Source organism: Dama dama, chromosome 12 (assembly GCF_033118175.1).
Source record: "Dama dama isolate Ldn47 chromosome 12, ASM3311817v1, whole genome shotgun sequence".
Lineage (NCBI taxonomy): Eukaryota > Metazoa > Chordata > Mammalia > Artiodactyla > Cervidae > Dama > Dama dama.
Window position 1 is genome coordinate 93,214,565 of NC_083692.1, and position 16,728 is coordinate 93,231,292.

The window sequence follows — 16,728 nt, forward strand, 5'->3', positions numbered from 1 at the left end:
GTACCGTTTCTACAATTGTCTATTTTTTGAATATACAATTTAGGGATGGATTTTTGTCAATAAAGTATTCTAAATGCTAGCATAATTTACATTAAAAAAAAAAAAAAAAAGGCTACCCACGAAAACCTGTTCCCTGGAAGAAGAGGAGAAGCAGCTTGTGTGTGTTTGGAAAATTTATCCTTAATTTACCTATTCTAGTGTGTCAGGACTCAAAAAACAAACCCCCTCTTCAGCTTTCTTGTAAAAAATACAAGAAAGATATCTACCAATGGAGACATGAATCTCACAATTGCAAAGTGGAGCAGTGTGGCATTAGAGACACCTTCCCTCAGTCTGCATACTGGATTCTGGGACCTAGAAACAAGGTAGAATTTGGAAGATTCCACAGCTCGAGGCAGAACCTGGCCTTTGAGGCTGCCAGAGACTTTTCCCTTAACAAGTACCAGGGAGGGTCTTTCTTGGGTCATACACTTTGCTCCATAATTCAGACAGACTTTTGACAATAAAAGGTGTTGGCGAAACTACTTACTACTACTGTGCTAGGAACATTACTGAGCAGTATTTTTATTTCTTTCAAAAAAAATAATAAGAAACAAGATAGTTACAGAGAACATAATGGCCATTTTCACTACTAAAATACAAAATGATGTGTTTTGCCCTCTCAAAACTAATCCTGAATGACCTAAATATTTAAAGAATTTGGGCAGTGCTAATAAACTTATCAGCAAGCTCTTCTAGACTTAATCTAGGACATGCTTTTTATCACATGCTCTTATGAAAATTAGAATGTTAAAAATTCAGCATATAAAGAATGCTTCACTATGTAAAACAAATGAATAATAGAATAACAAACATGAGCAGAGCTGAAACTGCAAAAGGTGGCACAAAATGTGAATGCTATTTCTGGGTGATTTTTATTTTCCCGTTTTCCAACTTTCTGCAAATGACATACTAGTATTATAAGGAAGACAATTTAAAAACCACAGGGACTGTGAAAAGTCTAGAATGAAATTACATGAGGATGTTTGTAGTTTTCTTTGGGAGGTGAAACTATGTGCTTTTTCCCTTCTTATTCATATTTCTAAATTTCTTATATGACTATGTTTTGTTCTTAAAATGAGAAGAAAAAAATCACAGGCCAGGTAATAAACAGTATTCAGATGTAAGTTTATCTTCTGGCTAACTCTTTTGCATTAAATTCCTGCCTCTACTTATTATTATTTTTTGAATATCTGTAAGAGGTCCTTTCATGATTGTTTTTCACGATTTTCTTTTGAAATACATAGTGAGACAGACATGCAGTTTTTATCTTGACCTCCTGCCAATGACCCCATGACTGACAGGCTGCAGGAAATACCAAAACAGGTCTGCCAAGAAGCCACCACTGAGTCCACTCCTGCGAGGTCCTTCCCACATCACTTGAGGAAATGGCCATGGGGACCTCGTCCCAAGGCTGGTGCTGTGGGTATGAGTCTGGCAGCGCTGGAAGCCTCTTGTGGGGGGGTCATCATCGGCTTGTCACAGGGACGGGGCACAGGCAGCGGCGGTCTTGGAAGGTGCCCCGTGGCATGAGCCCTCTTGAGGTTGCCATTAACCCTACCATAGAGCCCATAGCTAGCTCAAATTTATTATAAAAATATCAGCATTAATGCCAACTCCATTTTTAAAAAATTGAAGCATAATTGAGGCATATCATTAATATATATACATATCACTTTATATCACTTCACAAAACACTTGAAACTAACACAACACTGTAAATATATATACATATACATATATATATATTGGGTTGGCCAAAATTGGGTTTTTCCATAAGCTGTTGCAGAAAAACATATCTATACATATATATAAATTTTCAGATTCTCTTCTATTATAGGTTATTATAAGATATTGAATACAGGTCCCTGGGCTATACAGTATGTCCTATTGATAATCAATTTTATATATAGTAGTGTGTATCTGTTAATCCCAGACTCCTAATTTATCCCCTCCCCTCAACACTGTCCATTCTTTTTGAAGAAGAAATTCCATCTACTGCCCTTAACCATTCCACTTTGATAGAAAGGCCCGTTTCCTGTCATGACATGCTTGGGTCTGAGATGGTCAAAATCTACTGGCAGTAATGTGCATCCACGGACGTGATCAGATGGAAATAACTTGTGCTTGCTTGGTTTATAAGGAATCCTTTGTTTCAGAATGCCCCACTTACCCAGTGTTTTGTAGTCATCTCTAGCTTTGCTTGCTCTCAATAGAGACTGAATTTTCACAATTTCATTGTTCTGCAAAAGAAGATGACCAGTCACAACCTCCCAGAGTTCCATCGACTCCACTATTTTAGAATTAAGAACTCTTTAAAAACTGACAGCATTTGAAGAATGAACTGACAGTATTTAGATGTGGCGTAGTCAACATTTATTTTTGCATTCTCTTTGAAGAAAGGGTCAGATAAGTTAGCTAACAGTATATAAACAAGATTGCAAAGGGATTGTCTAAATAAAGATATCTAAAAAGGGAAAAGAATTTTACCACCAAACTTAGATGGCCCGATCTATGTTCACATATCTATTCTTCAAAAAACCTGAAGAAATTCCTCCTGTGAGTTTCTATTTAACTGGTTAGCAGTAATTAAAACTTCGCAAGCAATGTTGAAAAGTCCTTCATTAGTATCTTTACTCTCTGGCATAACTAGCCCACATAAATTTTTCCTCACCCATTTCCTTTCCAGTTCTGAATGACGAAGTCTTACTCTGAACAAAAATATATAAGAAGCCTCTAAATAGCACCACATTGAGTTCTAAAATCCATTTTTTTCCCTCCAAGCATTTGTTTCTACCATTTAATAAGAATCACTCAATGCTAACATTCACAAACTACTCATTTAAGTTCATTCTCAGGGAGGACAAAAATCCATGTGTGTCTCTTACATGATCTCTGAAAAACTGCAGTCGTGAGAGGTAATTCTTTCGTGCTGTTACCATCCGGTACCAGGACTGAATCTAAAAAATAAGTGAAAAAGAGAAATCCAGGCAATTACCAAACCACCTTTCATATCCTTCTATGTACTCTTTTAAAGATAATATTGATAGTTTATTTGATAAAAAAGTAAAAATGAGCCACCCACCAACTAACAAACACCTACAGCCTCATCTTCATCTCCTACTTCTTTCGTTGCTTTTCCTCCGAGGAGTTCAGAACATGTTACACGTTATGGTGGAGAAGGTAATGCAGTTCTTTGTACTATTTTGCTTTAATCTCAGTAAATAAAAGCCAAGCGAGCAAGGCATTTTGCTGAGAGTTGCAATGGGTCAGGGGATCAAATAAAACTAAGTTCAGGGTTGCTTCCAACATCCCTTAAATGCAGCCAATACTTTTTAGGTCTTTACAGGAAAACATTTCAAAAGCTCTCATGAGGGACCCACTATGACCCATGGTTTTCTGGGTGAATAAGCATGTGTTCCATGGTGAGCACAGGATATTTCCAAGTGTAACATGTTCAGGAACTAATAATGCAAAAGGTCTAGACCATGTCATTCTCTGTCCTGACAGTTTAAAAAGTCTTAACAAATCTCATCTGACTTTGTCCCTCTCCAGCCCTACTCTTCTGACTCTTATCTGGATTTCCAAGTTTCTACAAGCTCATTGCCAGATAGTCCTTTAGTTTTCAGCTCTGAGAGTGGGCACCTCCATGGCTGCTCTTTCTCTAAGCTTGGAGCAACCAGCCTCGATTGGAAGCTGGGTTAGATGGGCTTATCTACTAAATACAGGTCCTAACTTAGTTGTACTTCCTTGTTCTCATTGGTTTTGCATTTGCCTTACAACTAAGGTTTGTACTGTTAAACCTGAACATTCTAATTATTATTAGAGAAGATCACACAAAGAACATGAAATAAAGCTGGAGTTCCTCCACATCAATTTGGACTTTTTAGAGAAGAAGCTTTTATTAGGTTGGTGCAAAAGTAACTGCGGTTTTGCATTGTTGAACTTTGCTATTTGATACTGGAATACATTCTTAAATAAATGTGGCTATGTTATACATCATTTTCATGGACACTTCTTACTTAATTTTTTAAAATTTATTTATTTTTAATTGAAGGATAATTGCTTTACAGTATTGTGTTGGTTTCTGCCAAACATTAACATGAATCAGCCATAGGTATACATATTCATTTTTTTTTTTTTTGCTGATGACTTAATACTTGTTGTGTATTTTATGTTTTCTTTAGACTACGGAGACGATGCTAGACAAAAGCAAATTCGAGTGATTTTCTTATCTGATTTCAAGATGGATTGCAAAGCAGGGGAGACAACTTGCAACATCAACAATGCACTTGGCCCAGGAACTGCTAACGAATGTACAGTGCAGTGGTGGTTCAAGAAGTTTTGCAAAGGGGACAAGAGCCTTGAGGATGAGAAGCACAGTGGCCGGCCATCGGAAGCTGACAGTGACCAACTGAGAGGAATCACTGAAGCTGTCCTCTTACAACGATACAAGAAGCTGACAAAGAGCTCAATGTTGACCTTCCTATGGTTGTTCGGCATTTGAGGCAAATTGGAAAGGTCACAAAGCTCGATATATCAGTGCCTCATGATCTGACTGAAAATTTAAAAAAAATTGTCATTTTGAAGTGTAGTCTTCTCTTATTCTACACACAACAATGAACCTTTTCTCAATCGGACTGTGACATACATGTGATGAAAATTGGATTTTATACAACTGGCAATGACCAGCTCAATGCTGGACCCAGAAGAAGCTCCAAAGCACTTCCCAAAGCCAAACTTGCACCAAGAAAAGGTCATGGTCACTGTCTGATGGTCTGCTGCTGGTCTGATCCACTCCAACTTTCTGAATCCCAGTGAAACCATTACATCTGAGAAGTATGCTCAGCAAACTGATGAGATGCACCGAAAACTGAAATGCCTGCAGCTGGCATCAGTCAACAAAAAGGGCTCAATTCTTCTCTATGACAATGCCCGACTGCACGTCACACAACCAATGCTTCAGAAGTTGAACAAGCTGGGCTACAAAGTTTTGCCTCATCTGCCATATTCACCTGACCTCTTGCCAACAAACTACCACTTCTTCAAGCATCTCAACAACTTTTTTGGAGAGAAAATGCTTCCGCAACCAGCAGGAGGCAGAAAGTGCTTTCCAAGAGTTTGTTGAATCCTGAAGCACAGATTTTTATGCTACAGAAATAAACAAACTTATTTCTCATTGGCAAAAATGTGTTGATTGTAATGGTTCCTATTTTGATTACTAAAGATGTGTTTGAGCCTAGTTATATTGATTTAAAATTCACAATCTGAAACCACAATTACATTTGCACCAACCTAATATTATAAAGAGACAACATAGTGTTTTCATGGACCTTCTTGAGGATGATCAGCTAAGTGAGGGGGGAGGCAGGACTCGCTTCTGACATCATCTCATACACAGTCTGTCTTCCAGAAGCAAAAGGAGAATGAAGAAAAAAGTTTACATGCTTGCTAAGGTAGGAAAGAGTGTTTACCTTCACAATAAAACGAATATTATCAATGAACATTTGTCGCCTGCGTTTATATGCTTCCCGTTGCTTATATGCCTTCCAAAAAGCCTGTAGAAAATAATGAGTTACAGAATTACTCACACGTCACAGTTTATTTTAGAAAGTGCAAGGAGAGAGTACATCACAAGAGACACTCAGTTGGGACAATGTCAGGGATCCTCCCTTCCAGACCTCATCTGGACACCATCTCATCTGACACCACATGGACATTGAACTGGGCAGAGCGCACCTGCTCAGAGCTATGGCTGGTCCCAAGCTGGTGAAAGGAATTACCAGGTGGAAGCCCAGTTTCTGCTTTGAAAGCATAATTTTAACAAGGCCCTGAGTGATAAGAAGTAATAATTAAAATGAATTGCCCTGAAATATACAAACAGATCAACTTGGTGTTCGTATTATTTGGTAACATTATAAGATGCCTCAGGGCTTCTCAGGTGGTGCTAGTGGTAAAGAACCCACCTACCAAAGCAGGAGACATAAGAGACGTGGGTTCAATCCCTGGATTGGGAAGATCCCTTGGAGGAGGGCCTGGCAACTCACTCCAGGGTTCTTGCTGAGATAATCCCATGGACAGAGGAGCCTGGTGGGCTATCGTCCACAGGGTCACAAAGAGTTAGACACAACTGAAGTGACTGAGCATGCGTGAGATATCTCAAAATAATGACTAGTAAGTATCTTTACTCCAGCAAGCGAGCCACTGTGATGCAGATCGAAAAGGAAGATGACCCTGGATTCCTGAAAGCAGGAGTGCTGTGATGGGTCTTGCATTATTTCATCTATTTTTACATAAAGTTTAATGAGGCTTCATCAATATACCTTTACTACGTTATCACCTTAACGAGAACTTTTATAGGAAACATTTATAAAAAGTGAACACAAACTGGTATCTTAATTTTTTGTTCTTTTCTGGGCTGCTCTGTGCAGCATGCAGGATCTTAGTTCCCTGAGTAGGGATCGAACCTGTGCCTCCTGCGACGGAAACGCAGCCTCCTCACTGCTGGGCTGCCAGGGAACTACAAACTGGTATCTTCAGAATGATCACATCCATCGTTGCTATAAGTTGAGTCCAACTCATTTTTGAGAATCTTTTTATTCAGACATACCTTTGTAACTCACTGCACTGCTCTGATTTTTTTTTTCAAGTTAGAATTGAAATAAACACAAATTCTGTGTTCAGTTCAGTCGTGTCTGACTCTTTGCGACCCCATGGACTGCAGCACACCAGGCCTCCCTGTCCATCACCAACCCCTGGAGTTTACTCAAACTTATGTCCATCGAGCGGGTGATGCCATCCACCCATCTCAAAGGGACAAATACAAAAATCAAGTTATTTTTATAATTTTTTCACATTTGCATATATCAATCCACCCCATTCCTTTTTTTTTTTAAAAAAGGTATATGGGATTTTATCGCCATTAAAAAAAGAAAATACCTCTGGTAATGATTCAAAACAAAACAGTCATGATGGAACAGACACTCAATGGAGTACTTGCTCCAGATTTCCCCTCCTGGTATTTTTATTTTTTGTTTTGTAATTGTTGCAGTGTTGTGGTGGCTTCTGCTGCACAACAACGCAAATCAGCCAGAATAATACACACATCCCCTCCCTCTGAGCCTGCCTCCCCACCCCCAGCCCTCTAGGTGACCACAGAGCGCCACGCCGGGCTCCTCGTGCCGCACGGCAACCTCTCATCAGTCATCCCTTTTACACATGACATCCCCTCCCTCAGTTCAAATCCCTAGCAATGACAAATGTGCTTTAAAAAAACCTTGATTTTGAAATAATTAGCAACTCATAGGATGCTGCAAAGATAATACATTGAGTTCCACGGACCCTTCACCCAGCTTCCTCCAATGGAACCATTCTACATGTATGTTTATAAAGCAATCCATCATACTGCTAGAAAACAAGAAGGCTTAAGTGTCAAAAACTATGAGGGACCCTGGGAGAGAGAAGACAGTTCGAACTGGCTGAAAGAGGGAACCTCAGAACACAATTCTACAAACATTGGAAACCTCTACAAAAAATGTGAGCTGGCTCTAAGCTTGAGGAGCCTTGGGTGGCAGTCAGAGAAATTCTGGGGAAGTTTTCACATCATCCACACGCCAAGCAGTGGGGCAAAAACATGGATGGGGAGTAGAAGCTGGAAAATTACAAGAGAGTATAGTCTTTTTGGAGGGAATTTAGCAGCATCAAATTTAAAGGATTTAGTAATTCACCTAGTGTTTCTAATTTTCAATATACCTAGCCTAAGAAAATATAAGCACCTGTGTAGAAAGATGATATTTAAGGATTTCTGTTGTATTATTGTTTGTAATACTGAAAAAGTATAGAGGTCAGAATGCTGACAAAAAGGAAAACAGTGATAAATTGTGATTGCATTCATCTGGATGACAATCTAACTAGTAACTCATTTGTCATGATGGTCTCAGTGTGACTCAGGTGCTTTTGAGCCTAGCACTGTTTTTAAAGCACAGAGGTGCAAATGTACAAATAATATTATACATGCCATTCCTTGATCCAAACTGAAAGGCAACCAAGATACTGGAATTGGCTCAATTACTCATTCTGCTTTTTAAAGAATTATTTCAACTCCAGAAACAGTATTAATCTCTATTAGCTTAGATTCTCGAAGCTTTTGGATAAGGAATCTGTTGTAGTAACAGATCTAATATTGAAGCAAGTTTGCACTGGTGGAATGAACCTACTTGTAGGTTTTGTATGATGTTTTTATTTTTATTTATTTTTTAAAATTAATTAATTAATTTAATTTTTTTAATGTACGATGTTTTTAATGTCCTAAGGAGTCAATGCTCACCAACAGTACTTTCCTAAAGCTGTCATTTTATATTTCACCTATTTAATGATTATGTATATTTTTCTGGGATCTACATTTATATATCAATGTTACCTTTCCAAACCAAGGCAGATTGGCTGGGTTTAGAGGTTCTGGTCTATAGAAGCAGAATAACACATGCTTCCTATTTTATTTGTCAAAATTTAACATTCTTCTTTTTTGTTTGTAAGTTTTCATTTCATCAGGATTGGCCTTTCTTATTTCATGCTAACAGCAGAACTGTTGTGCAAGGCCCAGAGCCTGCAGGCTCTTCTAATTAGAGGCTCTTTATTGAAAACAATTATAGGTATAAAGTTGGGAGGAAGAAGCTATTGGTATAAAGATACAAACAGAGACAAAACTCTAAACCCTAAGGTCATTTAGAAGCAGCCTTTTATGGACAGAGACAGAAGGCATTTACGAAACCATCAATCTCTCCCTTGAACGGTACAAGAACTTATGTAAAAATTTATAATAGCCATCTTCTGGTTTTGGTTTTTGTTACCATAAATAAATTTTCTGTGCAATACAGTTGTAACAGAGGAGTCTCCCGAGATACCGAGACCTCAGAAGTTACTGCCGTTTTACAGATTCTAATCTCTGGAAAACCTGCTTGCCAAGTTGGTAGCCTTGCTTCATAACTGGGCACATAGGATAGTAATATTCAAACTACCAACTTCTGAAGCAGCTATTCTTCTGTGACCTCCCTGGTAGCCATTTATCTTCTTTCCCTCTCTGCTTAAAGGTACAACCCCACAACCTAAGGGTAGTCAACTACACCCAAACAACGTAAGAGAGGACTGCCCCACCGTGTCACCCTCACCCTCCCAGCCCCACACGCCTCCCGACAGCCTGCTCTTGCTTCAGAGAAGCTTGTTTCTTTTTCTTTGCTGGGATGTTCCGGCACTCTCTGACCTGAGGTTCAGTAAGTTAGTAATTCTCAGGGCCAAGTTTGGTGTTTGTCACTCTTAATGGTTTTTCCTACAATGTGGCATTTCAGCTTTCTTCAGTTCAAGGAAAAAAAGAAAATTGTAGCTAAGCCTTTCCCCCCGTGGTTTTTCTGAGCTCTTCCAGGCCATCCCACGTGCTGGGTGCCGGCTTCCCCTTCCCTCTCCTGAGTCACCATCTTGATCACTTCGTCATTTCGAACACTTGTTGAGCCCTTAAGAGCTGCATACTGGTCACAGTCTGTTATGAATTATCCCACTTTAATTCCCACTAATGGGAATCCCATTTAATTCCCACAACCCTGAGATGAAATGGAAATTTCAGATGAGACAACATATTTTAAGCCATCTATTCTTTCCCTCAGCTTTTTGAGCGTTTTTCCCTCAAGTTCTCCACATGTTTCATTTACTTTTTAGTATCTGTTTTGCATTCTGCAGTCATAAATCTATTCACATTCTGGGATGTCATTATTTTTCTTCCTCTCTGTAGCCATTGGGTATCTTCTTATTTTATCATGCTGTCTTGTTTCATTAAATTCATGTGTCATATTAAGTTTATTAAAAGCAAAAGGAATTTCAGTATAATTTTTCTGTGTGTCTCCTGGGATAAGAATTTCCTTAAATGTTTACCTCATTTATATTTTAATTTATATCTCTTTTTCTTTTGATATAAAATTTTGTTTCAGATGTTTTTTCTCTGGCTCACTTCTTAAATGTAGGCCACTTTACCAGAGCCTTCTTTTTACTCACCATTCAGAAATAATCTGGCTATACAGAGTCTCACTGACCTCACTCCCTGTCTACCTGAGCACCGTCTGAATTGCCCCCTAAGCACCCGAGACAGAGGACTGGCTCCTGATGATATGTATCCTCTGTCCAAACCCAGTTCTTGAGGAGGAGACTGAGGGTGGCAGCGCAGTGGAGCTACTGAGTTTGTTAAAAGACCGCTGTGTCTGGGGCTGACTCAGTCAACAAAGCAGTTCGGACTGTTCTACAGATGGGAACCTTCAGATTGCACATCATTCTAATCCAGAGTGAATCAGCTACTTTGGCAAAAAAACGAGACGAGTGTGATCCCCTCTGGTTCACGGTCTTCTGGTTTTCTAGGTCAGCCCATTTTCCTCCCTAGGTTACGGTCTGCCTTTAAACCTCAGGCCCTCTTTCGTTAGAAAACTGTCAGAAGAGGCAGGGACAAGTCATCACGGAGTGACTTTACCGTGCAATGGCTTCTTCTTCAATACTGCTGCTCCCACTGAGGTGAGGGGGAAAGCCTCCAAGTTACTGTTTCTGCTCTTCCCCAGCTCTCTCGTGACTTTGGCCCTGGGTCCTGGTATCAGGCAGATTGGACACTAGCGGGCTCTTCAGACTGTCTTCTAACTGTAACACAGCTGTGGGCAGACTGGAGAGGAGCTTGAGGTTGGTCCAAATTATGCCACACCAGTTAACACTCTTCAAATTTGGGGCAGAAGTGGAGTCTTAGCATCAGTGTGGATGATGCTATATTTAAGATTTTGTTCACTTCCTGTGTGTTTTATCTATCATTTACTAAAAGAAGAATGGAAAAACAAGTTTACCTAGAAAATTCCTTTGAATATTAACTTTACAGAAGAAATTTCTTAAAAAATTAATATTTCCTGCCCTCTAACACCTTAAGCTCTTGCAAACTCAGACATTTGAGCATCTACTGATTGCAAACCATAAGAATACAAAAGTTGTAAAAACTCATCTTCTTCCCTGCACAATATTATAATTAGGTGGGGCCGCAGATAAGCATGCCAATGATCACAAGAAAGAGGCTCTTTTAAAAACTTTCAGTTTAGGAAATGCAAGTTATTGGCCAAAGCAAAAACCCACCAAACCCCGCCCATCAAAAACAATATCACTTCGGACACACAAAAAAGGACAAATGCACAGTCTTTTAAAAACCAGCATGGTGGCTGAAAGAGGATGCTAGCGGAACACAGAACAGAAACATCTATAAATCTGGCAAGCTCCCCTCCTGCCAACCAGAATGTTCGGACAAGTCACACAAGCTTAAGAAGAGCTCACAACAAAGGGCTTCGGAAAGAGGATGCTTCTTGCAGAATGAATGAGAGATTATATGAGAGAAGATACTCTCAGAGATGCTACATCTATCTCATGAGCTCTTCTGTTTTTCAGGCTTCCCTGGTGGCTCAGACAGTGAAGAATCTGCCTGAAATGCAGGAGACCCAGGATCAATCCCTGGGTCAGGAAGATCCCCTGGAGAAGGCTACCCACTCCAGTATTCTTGCTTGGAGACTCCCACGGACAGAGAGCCTAGTGGGCCCCAATCCATGGGGTTGCAAAGAGTTGGATATGACTGAGCGACTAACACTTTCACTTCACTTTTCTGTTCTTTAGAGCATAGAAACTCAGACGCCACTCAATATCCACTAACCACTAAAAAACCAATTGGAAAGCACATGAGGTTAGACAGTAGGTGACAGAAGGATATCTAGTTTCTTTAGAGAAACAGGATTTCAATTCAGGTCTCAGGTATTCCCCTGATTGACTATTCACAGCGTCCCAAATACGTTCCAGAAGACAACAGGTGAAAAGTCATTCAACATCCTTCCCATCTTGGAGCATTCAACAGTGTAGACTCAAGGGCACTCATTAAGGACATGATCTTCGGTCAGATTTGTTTATTAGAATGCTGGTAGTTGACGGTCCTGTGATTAAATAAAACATTTTCATGGGATATGACCGCTGTCTGTTACAAGCGGGAGATGACTCACGTACCTGTATTTTGACCACAGGCTCTTCCTGTTCATACAAAAATGCTTTCCTAGCTTCATACTCTTTCCTAATGAGGGGTCCTGAGGTTGTGGCTTGGAAGCGCTGAAGCATGTCTTCAGTAGCAGACCATATGTTCTCACGGATGTAATCTGCAGTGATATCCTCAACAATGTCCTGGTAAGAGATATTTCTTATGGTTATACTTCACACATCAGGTGAGAAGGGCACAGAGAACAGCTTCTGGAAATTCTATCTTTCAGAAAGTGATTTGGATAGCTCTTTCCGGCTCAGTGTAAAGACAGATTTGACCAGAGTCAAGGGGTGAGCCAGCTGGCTCAGCTTCTTTCTAGCGACATGGTTTTAGAATCCTCTGAAATCTGGGTGGAGATGAGAATGCGGTTGAATGGTCTCAGGATTTGGAGATGGAGATGTACAGATGATGTTGGCAGGGACCAGGCCTGAGGCCTGGGCTGCCCAGAGCGTAAGAGAAACAAGAATGATTACATAAGTGTTCACATCACCTCCTCCCTCTCCTGAGGGAAAGACGGCAATGCCCATGAAGTCCTCTGGCTTTTCTTGCCCAGGCCAGAGGAAGCAGATAGCTGCAGAGTAGGGGGAAACTCCAAATAAATTTGGGAGAAAATAAAGGACTTGGAGCAGAAGAAAAGGGGCTGGGAGAGGAAAGATAAGCACTCTTTTGGGCAGAGAGGGAAACCTAGATGAATGAGAAAGAAAGGAAGAAGGGGGACTGTGAGAAGTCTTCATGTGGATGAGGAACTGGGGTTACTTTTACGTTCTTTGAGAAATGACAGCAAACACTGGACTCATTTCTATGGCAGATGCCTCTTAACCATCCATGTGAATGGACTTCACAGATGGTGAATTTAAACAATTAAGAGTGAAATCATATAAAAGATGCATTAATACTTTCACAAGAAGACATATGTACAGCCTAGAGTAAATTCAGTAACTTAAGACTGACTAGGAAAAAAAAAAAAAAGACTAGAATAATTTTTTTTAACAGCATAGATCCTCCACTTTCTATTAATCTTGATACTGGGATCAGGTATAACTTCACAAAATTATACTTAGGGCATCTTTGGATGCCATATGAGCAATTTTTTTGTCTCTTGAGTTTTAATCTTTCAATGTTGCTTCTTCACAGTTTGACATATCCTTTCAATGATAGCACATGGTTTTTAAACATTGGCCATATTTTCATTTTTCAACAAAGTAGCATTAACAGTTCATTGCCACATGCCATTTTCCTGTGAAAAGTGGGACATTACACATTTGAAATTAGTAAATGAATACATTTTTCACTATCTTCTTGTCATTCAGGATTTCTGTGGCATTGTCAACCCCAAGTTACAGCTTTTTCTCTGAGTTTTAGTAAGTTACTGTAAATATCTTGCACAATATCTGTCCACAAAATCTTGCAGTGTCTTTCTTGCTGGTGAATTTGAACAGTTCTATGAGATCTATGTGCGAGTTCTATTTTTTTCAAGACGAATTTAATTATTAGAAGTATTTTCTTTTAAACACACTACAATGCCGGGATCAAAGAGCAAGTTTCACATCTTCTGGGGCCAACTTTTGGTCTCAAGTCCAAAGCAATCTTGGTGAACATTCCTTCAAGAATATTGCTCCCTGTTATAGGCTGAGGTAGGGGGAAAGAAATAAGATATCTTGAATACTGACAACCAAGGAATTACCACTCATTGAGTTCTGGTGTCAAGGAAAACCTGAAGATTGATTTCTTAGGATAATCTACCATCCTACATAATGGCAAGAGCTTTATCTGCCCCCTGCTCTATGGTGCTGCTCTGACATATGGAAGACATTCTAGAAACCAGTAATTAACCATGCAGCCACACATAGCTGCAGTTCACGAAGACTTTACTCCATATCCAGCCTTCAAATAAATCAGTTTTCCCCATCAATTCCATGATTCTAAAATAGAAAAGCAATCACACTTATCTTTATATAGTACATTTTCCCATCAAACAGCAGCCTCCTACCTCAATTTCTTTTCCCATGAGCCATGATTCTTTAAGCAAGCAGGGTTCAGGTGTAACCCAGGAACTCTCTTTTGAATCAATATTGTAGTAGTAATCATATTTCTCCTGCAGGGTGACTTTAAGCCATGAACCTTCAGTAGACACTAAAGAAAAAGGTTTGTTAAATTCTAGAGAGGAACTTGGAAACTTTTAACATTAATGTAGTTTCTTCAGTAAGTAAAATAATTGAACAAGGATGTTTTCCTCCAGGCATTCAGATACTCTAAGTTAAAATCATTAGCAATGAGTCATTAAATTGGAATGAATTCTGTGTATTCAATGGCAGCTCCCTGCCAAGCCAAAGTAAAAGGAGAGTGATGTTAGCTCTGCACATTGAACTTCTCATGAGGATTAAAGGAGTCACAAATGGCCAGCAAGAAGGAAAACTAAACAAGCAGGGAAACACCAGGTAGACGTGAATAGCACCACAAGTAGATGGGGAGACCGATGAGGAAGAATCCTCTGTTTAGAATGTCTTCCAGCAACTTCTTCGAAAAGGAGCGGCCTACAAGGGCTGTGACCCACTACTTAAGGCGGCCCCATTATTTAATGATCTGCCTTAAACCAAAGGAGAAGTGACTCATCTTTGCAGACAACTTTATTCAAAGCACAAAATGGCATGCAGAACCACTGTGGTCACTAACAGGGAAAAAGGAAAATTCCTGATCCCTCTGACTCATCTTGTCCTACAAAACCACACAAAACCAGGAGCAAAATGTTGAACAGGCTTAATTTTCTCAGGGAGACAATACTAGGGGGGAAAAACATCTATGGCAGTCGTGGCTTAAATTGGTCAAGAATATTTGCAATCTATTTGCAATCAACAAAATAGATTTGCACGACAAAATAGATTTAGCAATCTATTTATTTTGTTGAATGGTTACAATTCGCGTCTCAGACCAGAGAACTAAAAACAACAATAAAAATAAAAATTTCAGACCAAGCTAAGCCAACTGCTGCCAAGTGAGTACTAGACTAATTGCCTTTATAGGTAAAAATCATAGTCCTAGTGAATTTCCTCAAAGAATATTTAAATGGATTCAAATAACTAAGCAAAGATAACTTTAAGGCCCTTTAAAGTGTGTTGATTCTTCACCTGGTTTTTTAATGCCTCTCAACTGTTCTGTGGATGCCCAGATCCACAGGGAGATAACGTATCTCTTCAAATGACCAATCAGACAACTATTATCTGTTTAGAAATGCTGGTTTACTAGAAAAAATATTGTACAGTGAAATATGGATGATGACAAGTAATCATTATATACTTTCAATCACCAATAGTTATCAGATTCACAAATGCTTTCAGAAGACTGAACACTTTTTAAGGCAGTTCTCTCAGTGGGAAGGAAGGAAATCAAATAAAAATGGTGGAAATGGATATCTTTTATTTTCATAAGAACTGAGAAGCAAAAAGTTCTTAGTTGGTTAAAAGCGAACCATATTGGCACTGTAAGGCTTTATTTGGGTTGGGATGTCAGTGAATAATAGAAAAAGAGAATTCTATCATTTTCACATCAAGTATGAGTTTAGAGTCAGGTCAAAGGCTGAGGAGGACATCGCCAGAACAGGGTTCAAGGAGTTTTCCTAAGAAGTATAGCTGGTTTGTTGGGGATGCCCAAGTGGCACTAGTGGTCAAGAATCTGGCTGCCAATGCAGGAGATGTAAGAGAAGTGGGTTTGACCCCTGCATTGGGAAGATCCCCTGAAGGAGGGCATGGAACGCACTCCAGGATTCTTGCCTGGAGAACCCCATGGACAGAGGAGCCTGGTGGGCTACCGTCCACAGGGTTGCAGTGAGTCGTACCTAACTGAAGCGACATAGCATGAATGCACATAGCTGGTTTGTTAACTGAGGGAAAAGACTACTTATGGGCCTTTAAGGATGCACAAGAGAGAAAGATTCCAGTGAGTTAAGAGGTGATGTGCATTCTATATGGAAGCACGCTTTCTAGATGACTTCCAGACAAAATCATACCTATATAAGACCTAAACTGAGCTCTAAGGCTAAGTGATCTACATAAGAGTGAACACTTTGGGGAAAAACAGACAGCCTAGAACCAGAGGTGAAAGAGGTAAGGATAAATCATCCTGTTCACATCCTCAAACGATGTTTACAGTTATATCGAAAATGAAAGTTAATCTTTAATTCCCTAGAAAGCTTCTCCTCCTCCTCTGAGAACAGAGGTTGGTAATCTTTTTCTATAAAGGGCCAGAGAGTAATTTCTGTCTTGTGTGTTACAGGTCTCTCATACAACTACTTGACTCTTACTGTATCATGAAAGCAGCCAGAGACAGTAACATACTAATTAATGAGTGTGGCTGGATTACAATAAAACTTTATTTATACAAACAGTTGGCAGCCTAAGGAACCTAAAATGCTATTAGAATAAAGGTTGCAGGATACAAGACCAACATCAAAAATAAATCTTATGAAAATACGTCCACGTAAAAGCTTGCATACAAATGTTCACATAAGCATTACTTAGGCTAGCCAAAACTGGAGAAAAAAGTCCAAATTCTATCCACTGATGAATGAATAAACAAAATGTGGCATATTTATACAACAGAACATTATCAGC

The 16,728-nt window shown here is 39.5% G+C and overlaps 1 protein-coding gene across 1 annotated transcript in view; it reads right to left on the reverse strand.

The window, feature by feature from the left end:
* The window catches only part of IQGAP2 (IQ motif containing GTPase activating protein 2), a 298,400-nt gene that overhangs the window by 52,319 nt on the left and 229,353 nt on the right, over positions 1 to 16,728 (reverse strand). Inside the window, exons 16-20 of the mRNA XM_061158141.1 lie at positions 14,112 to 14,254; positions 12,094 to 12,264; positions 5,514 to 5,597; positions 2,928 to 2,999; positions 2,213 to 2,282 (exon numbers count right to left, since the gene is read on the reverse strand). Of these exons, the coding sequence (XP_061014124.1) occupies positions 2,213 to 2,282; positions 2,928 to 2,999; positions 5,514 to 5,597; positions 12,094 to 12,264; positions 14,112 to 14,254 (540 nt within the window). The remainder of the gene's footprint in view (positions 1 to 2,212; positions 2,283 to 2,927; positions 3,000 to 5,513; positions 5,598 to 12,093; positions 12,265 to 14,111; positions 14,255 to 16,728) is intronic.